The following is a 9,064-nucleotide window of genomic DNA, read 5'->3' as shown; positions in this document are numbered from 1 at the left end:
AGATTAAATTTCCAATTTAAGTAATTAAGTTTTATCATTTAGATTTTGCCTATTTTAGAAGCTTCCTTGGTGGCTCAGATGATAATCTGCCTGCAGTGCAAGAGACCTGGGTTTGATCCATGGGAAGATCCCCTGGAGAAAGGCTACCCCCTCCTGTATTTTTGCCTGGAAAAATCCCATGGACAGAGGGACCTGGAAGGCTACAATCTATGAGGTCACAAAGAGTAGGGCACAACTGAGCAATTCACACACACACAGAATGAAATTCATTTGTTTTTTTTTCTTCACATTAAGAACAGTATTTGAATGTATCCTGAAGCTAAAACTCTAATGTTTTCTTGCTTCAATTCTTGGAATCTTCTATGAGACAAGCAAATAGCCAATGCTTGAAGAGACTCAATATTTCTAGCTAAAATTTTTCCTGATTTTATAGCTAAAACAACCAGAGCACAGCAGTCAGTAACTCAAGTCATATTGCTAGAGATTCCGAGTAGTCTTGATCATGCTGCATGACCATTCTCAATTTATTTGTTGACAGTTACCAAGATAAACAAACCCATGGCTGATGCTAATTTTACACTGGTGACCGAGTTTATCCTTTTGGGACTGACAGATCATGCTGAACTGAAAGTGGTCCTCTTCCTGGTGTTCCTGCTCATCTATACCGTTTCCTTGGTGGGGAATCTAGGAATGTTCCTTCTAATCCAAATAACTCCCAAACTCCAAACGCCCATGTATCATTTCCTCAGCTGCCTGTCACTCACTGATGCCTGCTATTCGTCAGTCTTTGCACCGAGAATGCTGCTGAACTTCTTTGTTGAACGGGAGACAATCTCGTTCTCTGCATGCATTGTGCAGTACTTTTTATTCGCGTCTCTCATTACTGCTGAGGCCTTCTTGCTGGCAGCAATGGCTTATGACCGCTACATGGCCATTGTGAACCCTTTACTTTATACTGTGGCTATGACAAGAATAGTTTGTGTTGTTCTGGTCATTGCATCATGTGTAGGAGGCGTAATCAACTCGTTGACTCACACAATTGGCTTGCTGAAGTTGTCTTTCTGCGGGCCGAATGTCATCAGGCACTTCTTCTGTGACCTTCCCCCACTGTTGAAGCTGTCCTGTTCTGATGCATCCATGAATGAGCTGCTGCTTTTAATTTTCTCCGGTGTTATTGCCGTGATCACTTTCATGACTGTGGTGGTCTCCTACATCTTCATTGTTGCCGCTATCCTGAGGATCCGCTCTGCAGCAGGCAGACACAAAGCCTTCTCCACGTGTGTATCACATCTCACAGTTGTGACTCTACTCTATGGCTCTGTAAGCTTTAGCTACATTCAACCAAGCTCCCAGTATTCCTTAGAACAGGAAAAGGTGGTATCTGTGTTTTATACCCTGGTTGTTCCTATGTTAAACCCATTAATTTATAGCTTAAGAAACAAGGAAGTGAAGGATGCTGTGAAAAGGGCTAAAGAAATGAAGCATATTCCTTGTTAATGTCATACCATATGCGCCAAATTGTTTGTAGACAAACGAGTCCTTTGGATAACGCTATTTATATGCATTTATTAAAATTATGAACTGTTTTGCAATGGAAGGAAAAGGCTTGGAAGAATAGCATGTCATAGTACATATGGCTGCTTACTGTGTAAACTAAGCTAATAAGCCATATTAGGTTCCAGTTTAGCTATCTCTGGCTAATTGTTAACATTTTTATTCCTGTATTTAGGTAGAAATAAATATATACATTCAGACACACAGACACACCCACAAATAGAGAGACACAAACATAAAATTCATAAGTAATGGAGTATCTCAACTCATTTTCTCTGTTGAGCACAGACAAAAAGCAAAATAATTTTAAAGCGAAAGGCACTGGTATTTGAACTATCCAATAACACTGACAGATGCATGTTGCTAGAATTAGCCTGAAATACTTATAGTCCGATATTCTGCAAAATGAATGTAAACAGGCAAAAACAGTCAGAAAGAGGACTTGGTTCTTGATTACCTTTCCACTCACAGGGGTTAGTCTAGACCATTTCTTTTTTTCTCGCCATGGTTTCCATTACTATTAAATCACATGGAACTGAGAAAGATAGAATGCCTCAGTTTCTTTACCATTTCACACAGAAGGGCCTCTAATACTCACAGAAAATATATCCTGAAAAAGTTTACTTAATGTTTAGAAAGGGTGCTGTCAAGTTAATTAAGGAGCCATTAATAATCAGACTTATTCCCCTTTCCTTAAGATCTTCCTAAATCCTTTAGATCTTCCAACATCTTCTTTATACATTAAACAAAAAATTCTCTGACAGTAGTTTAGATAGGAGAAAACATGGTGTGAATTCTAGGGAGAGAAAATGGGTGAAGCCAGTCACTTTCCTTCTGACTCAAATTATATGTGCATTTTTTGATCTTGGCCTTTCTGACTGGTGTGAGGTAACAATTAGCGATGTTCAGCATCTTTTCATGTATTTGTTGAACATGTGTATGTCTTCTTTGGAGAAATGCCTGTTTAGGTCTGCCACCCATATTTTTTTTTTTTTTAATTTTTAGTTTTTTATTTTTTAAATTTTAAAATCTTTAATTCTTACATGCATTCCCAAAAATGAACCCCCCTCCCACCTCCCTCCCCATAACATCTTTCTGGGTCATCCCCATGCACCAGCCCCAAGCATGCTGCATCCTGCGTCAGACATAGAAATAACTAGCGGCAAGTAGGCTAACAGGTCAGTGAGAAAGCTGAAGGCTCAATAAATATTATCATGTTTTTAATTTTTTTCTGTTTCAATTACAATAATATGTAAATGTTTCCACTACCTGAGAAGGTAGCAAGTTGAAATACTTATTATATTAGCCATTCATGCAAAGAAATTCATTTGAAAGTTTACTTTTTAGAATGAGATAACACCACGACTACTATCAAAGGAGCATATAACATTTGTATGAAAGTGAAGTCGTTCAGTCGTGTCCGACTCTTTGCTATCCCATGGACTGTAGCCTACCAGGCTCTTCCACTCATGGGATTATCCAGGCAAGAACACTGGAGAGGGTTGCCATTTCCTTCTCCAGGAGATCTTCCTGACCCAGGGATTGATCCCAGGTCTCCTGCATTGTAGGCAGATGCTTTACTGTCTGAACCACCAGGGAAGTCCATTTGTACAGACCTTGACAATTTTCCAAAATCATTTAATATATTATTTGATATTGACTCCTATATGGCTACATTAAAAAATTTTTTTGGTATGAAATGTCATGTAAATGCAATTGTAAGAAAGTAAGTTTCAGAATAAAATAAAATAATGATAGTATTCAAGCTTAATTTTATATAATTCTTCACAATTTCTCAAGAACATTCAAAATCTTGTATCCTAGAGTATGGAACACAAGGAATGGTTTACAGATAAGATTATTAAATTCAAAAAAATAAATTTTTATTTTTTAAATCCTGTTATAATATGTTCTGTGTGCTGTACTAACTTGCTTCAGTTGTGTCTGACTCTTTGCGACGCTGTGGACTACAGCCCACCAGGCTCCTCTGCCCATGGATTCTCCAGGCAAGAACACTGGAGTGGATTGCCACTTCCTCCTCCAGATGATCTTCCTGACTTACACTGAATTGGCCTTCTCGCATCTCCTGCACTGGCAAGTGATTCTTTACCACCTGGGTAGCCCAATTGTTCCAATCAGTTCAGTTCAGTCACTCAGTCATGTCTGAATCTTTGCAACCCCATGGACTGAAGCACACCAGGCCTCCCTGTCCATCACCAACTCCCAGAGTCTCATCAAACTCATGTCCATTGAGTCAGTGATGCCATCCAACTATCTCATCCTCTGTCATCCCCTTCTCCTTTCGCCTTCACTCTTTCTTCTTGAAAAGCATCAGGGTCTTTTCAAATGAGTCAGCCCTTCACATCAGGTGGCCAAAGTATTGGAATTTCAGCTTCAGCATCAGTCCTTCCAGTGAATATTTAGGACTGATTTCCTTTAGGATGGACTGGTTGGATCTCCTTGCAGTGCAAGGGACTCTCAAGAATCTTCTCCAACACCACACTTCAAAAGCATCAATTCTTCAGTGCTCAGTTTTCTCTATAGTCCAACTCTCACATCCATACATGACTACTGAAAAACCCATAACATTTACTAGACAGACATTTGTTGGCAAAGTAAAGCCTCTGCTTTTTAATATGCTGTCTAGGTTGGTCATAACTTTTCTTCCAAGGAATAAGTGTCTTTTAATTTCATGGCTGCAGTCACCGTCAGCAGTAGTTCACTCTTGCCGTCTCCTGTTTGACCACTTCCATTTTGCCTTGATTCACGGACCTATTCTAGGTTCCTATACCATATTGCTCTTTACAGCATCTGACCTTGCTTCTATCACCAGTCACATCCACACCTGGGTGTTGTTTTTGCTTTGGCTTCATCTCTTCATTTTTTCTGGAGTCATTTCCCCACTGATCTCCAGTAGCATATTGGACACCTACCAACCTGGGGAGCTCCTTGCCTTTTCATACTGTTCATGGGGTTCTCAAAGCAAGAATATTGAAGTGGTTTGCCATTTTCTTCTCCAGTGAAGAGCTACCATATTATACTATAAAAAGAAACTGGCTGCTTAAGTGAGGAAAATAAATCTCTGTCTTAAATTCTCAGACAAATGGAGAGTTTTTCGCAGATTTGTAGTTCATATTATTAGATTGAAAAATTAGGAATATAACAAAAATTAGTAACAAACTAAATATATATATATATATATATATATTAGTATATATCCTGAAAGTAAATAAACTGAGTTAAGCACATTCTAAATGTCTTTAAATGACAAATGCAATTAGTCAATGGGAAATCAATGAGGACTTCACCAATGAAATATTGGTCAGTACTCTATCAACTGTCATGTAAATTATCAGGAAAAAAATTGAGAATAAGCACTTGTAGCTCTAAGCCCTGCACTTCATACATAAAACTGGTTACTGTTTAATATCCATATTGAGAGAAATCATGGCTCAGCTGATGTTTATATCACATAATTTTATTTCAGTGCTCAGAGAACCTCTACCAAATATGTGCTAATTTTATTTCATATGTGTAAACCTAGAGTCTGCAATTTGGAAATGGTCCAAACCTTTACAAAAATAAGTTACTGGCAGCATCTGGACTAGCCATGGCAAACTGGCATTGTGGTCATCTTTGATACTTATTAGGAGACTCTGAAGTCAATGCAATCAATTTATGTTTCTGAGATTTGAGGTTTCTTTGGGCTTCCCAGGTGGTGCTAGTGCAAAGAACTCACCTGCCGGTGCAGGAGATGTAAGAGATACAGATTCAATCCCTAGGTCATGAAGATCCCCTGGAAGAGAATCATAGCCACCCACCCTCATATTCTTGCCTGGAGAATCCCATGAACAGAGGAGGCTGGAGGGCTACAATCAATAGGGTTGCAAAGAGCTGGACACAGTGGAAGTGACTTGTCATGCACACAAGCACAGGGCCACTATGGCTCATTTTCTGGCGGCTCAGAGGCCAAGAATCCATCTGCAATGCAGGAGACATGTGTTCACTGGGTCAGGAAGATCCCTCAGAAAAGGAAATGACAATCCACTCCAGTATTCTTGCCTAGGAAATCCCATGGAGGGCTACAGTCCATGGGGCCACAAAGAGTTGAACATGGCTAGCGGCTGAACAACTACCACAACAGGGACATGTGGTCATCAAAAAAATGGAATTTAGCATTCTTTACCACACACACACACACGCAAACACAAATAGATATAATTAGGCCACGTAAATAATAACTATAAACACCATGGAGTTCATTTTTGATAATTTGGTTTTCCCTCCTTGTTTTTGTTTAGTTATTAAGTCATGTCCAACTCTTTTGTGACCCCAAGGACTGTAGTCCACCAGGCTCCTCTGTCTGTGGGATTTCCCAGGCAAGAATACTGGAGTGGGCTGCCATTTCCTTCCCTAGAAGATCTTCCTGACCCAAGGATCAGACCCATGTCTCCTGTATTGCAGACAGACTTTTTCCCTCTGAACTACCAAGGAAGCACTTTCCCATGTAGAGCCTCCTATTAGTTAGACAAGAACATAGACAACAATTTTCCCTAAGACTGAGAAAAAGCCGAATCCATGAATTGCAGTAATTTGGAAAGATAGTGCTGGGATCTTACTTTCCCCTTGCCTCTTGTTAGCCGTTTTGATGAAACTCAGTGTTCACAGAATCCCCGGTGATCACATCCTCCAAAGGCCCAGAGCCAAATATAAACACAGGTCAGGAAACTAAGAGAAAGTAACTGACTTCCTTTTGACACCAGGTAGGTGTTGCATTTATGGGTTCTAACAAAGGAATTATAAATGCCTTTTCCACTTCTCAAAAACAGCAACTCTCAGTACACGCTGTGAATGGAAGAGGAAGAAAAATCACCTGCCTCAAATCTATTCTGATCACTGGAAATAGAACTCAGTACAAGTTAACTAACTCTCTTGAAAGAATCAGCAGGCTTAGTCCATATTTCCTCAAGTGGCTGTGCTTAAAATTTCACATAACTACATAAATTAAAAGAAATAATATATTCAAAGAAATTCTTTAAGAACTAAAACTAATTATTGCAAACTGTTGAATTTTGTTAACGCTAAGGGAAAAAACAGTCATTTATTTGGTCCTATTACCAAAGCTAATCCTGAGACTCGAAGATTAATTTATTTTATATACCTGAATTTATAGCAAAAGAAAATTGCTGTTATAAGCCAGCATAGAGGAAAATTACCGTTTATTAAGTGATCCTTGGTGACTCGGATAGTAAAGAATTTGCCTGTAATGTGGGAGACTTGTGTTTGATCCATGGGTCAGAAAGATTGCCTGCAGAAGGGGATTCTACTCCAGTATTGTTGTCTGGAGAATTTCATGGACAGAAGAACCTGGCGGGCTATAGTCCATGGGGTTGCAAAGAGTCAGACATGACTGAGAAATTGACACTCAAGTAAAAAATAAATATGAAATCAATGAAATCAGAAACTCATCATTAAAGAAACACATTGATTTTTTAAGAAACAAAGTTAGTCAAGGCAAAGCTAACAAAATGAAACCCAAAACAGCAAAGATCCGAAAAGTGACTTTAGCCAAAAGCTGTTTGTCCTGTATGTCAACAGATAGTCTTATCTCTATTTTCCCTATTAGTTTTACTTTGAATATAAAGCAACCTTTCAGAGAGTACCTATGGTATACAACATGGCTTTCACATGTTTTCTTACTTAATTCTTATAACTACATCTGAGGAAGGGCTATAAATGAAGCTAAGAGATATGGAACCACAGTTTAATGTAATAAAAAGTGTCTAGTCATTCTTTCTTACATTTTGTGCTTTGGTAACATGGACATAATCAAAGGTATTTGTAGCATGGTTTGCAGTATTTGAATTGTTTTTAATGACTTACATCACACTACTGTTATTAAATAGCTTACTTTACACCGCATTGATAATAAGGCATAGAGATGCAAACTCATTCATTCTTCATTCAATACCAGGAAGCATTATTTCCAAAGCATGGATTTTTGGAACATCATATTCATTAATTTTTAGTGAAAATATGTTCAACTGTTAATTGGATGTGAAACATGTTCCATATTTATTTCTTTGTTGATTTATTTGTTGGATCTCACAAAGCATAGTTATGTGCTATGCGCTACTAAAAGTTCTGCAGTAAAGAAAACCTTCCTTAAAAATTGTTTAATCAAGTATTTCCCCAATATATTAAACACAAAACCTTGCTTTTAAAAATTTATTTATTTTTAATTGAAGGATAATTGCTTTACAAGAACCTTGACTTTTATGTACTTTGAGTTATATGATAAAAACCTAAAAGAAAATAATGATCTAACTATTTCTGGATAATTATACCTGAGTAAAAATTCACTCCAGGGTTCTTGCCTGGAGAATCACAGGGACAGCGGAACCTGGTGGGCTGCTGTCTATGGGGTCACACAGAGTCGGACACGACTGAAGTGACTTAACAGCAGCAGCAAAAATTCAGATATGGGATGAAATATGCCAAAAGCATATGCATTATACTTGAAATCAGATTTGAGGCTTTTTGACTGCCAGGGTTACAAAATATTTAAATTTTTCTATCTTAATTTAAAAAATCTGATATGGACTAATTCAAGCCATTTTGGATAATAAAATGGGAAATCAGGATGAAATAATAAATATCTATTGGAGGAGCAAAGAATGACTTCCTGCAGTGAGTGAGTTTTAACAAGTAAGGTATGTTAGGATAGACAACTTTAAAATCTGTTTCTTTCTATATTCTAGATGCCCATAATTGCCATTTTTCAGGATAATCATTAATTTTATTAGGTGATATTATATACTTGCATATGTATATGCATATATATATATTCTACTCATTTGTTGTTTTTATTGCTTAACATATGCTTTTGTCTAGGTGAAAAAGTTGTTATAGAGAATAATTTTGCTAGATGTCTCAAGAATTTACCTGTTAAATACTGAATTTTTTTTCTTTTTGCTCTTTGTTAACAGATGTACTTTCTTAAAATATGAGATTCTTGTCTATGTCTGGAATTTGGACTATACTGTTATCCAGGATCCATCTCCTGAATTTCCTTTGTTAAAGACTCCTCTTAGGGCTCTTCACGAGGACTTTAATTTCTCTAGAGGTTCTTTTATGGTGCATATTGCCAGGTTATACACACTGGTGACACTTTGTACCAAATAAAGTTTTATATCCGGTAAACTTTTCATACTTAAAAGAATTGGATTATTATAGATTACTATTATTATTATTGTTGAGGCTTTCCTGGTTGCTCAGACAGTAAATAATCTGCCTACAATGCAGGAGACCCAGGTTCCATCCCTGGGTCAAGAGGATCCTCTGGAGAAAGCATTGCCAATACAGTCCAGTATTCCAGCTTGCAGAACTCCATGAACAGAGGAGCCTGGTAGGTTTGCAGTTCATGGGTCCACAAAGAGCTGAACAAGACTGAGTGCCTAACACTTCACTTTCACTTTCAGGTTATTATTATTAACTAAAACCATGCAGT

The 9,064-nt window shown here is 37.8% G+C and overlaps 1 protein-coding gene across 1 annotated transcript; it reads left to right on the top strand.

Moving 5' to 3' along the window:
- Positions 1–555: 555 nt before the first annotated feature.
- LOC138420907 (olfactory receptor 5J3-like) lies at positions 556–1,497 on the top strand. The gene has a single exon (XM_069554608.1). The coding sequence runs from the start codon at positions 559–561 to the stop codon at positions 1,495–1,497; it is 939 nt and encodes a 312-aa protein (XP_069410709.1). The 5' UTR covers positions 556–558.
- Positions 1,498–9,064: the final 7,567 nt, after the last annotated feature.

This window comes from Ovis canadensis, chromosome 15 (assembly GCF_042477335.2).
Source record: "Ovis canadensis isolate MfBH-ARS-UI-01 breed Bighorn chromosome 15, ARS-UI_OviCan_v2, whole genome shotgun sequence".
Lineage (NCBI taxonomy): Eukaryota > Metazoa > Chordata > Mammalia > Artiodactyla > Bovidae > Ovis > Ovis canadensis.
Note: the sequence above shows the minus strand (reverse complement) of the source record. Positions and strands in the feature narration are given on the sequence as shown.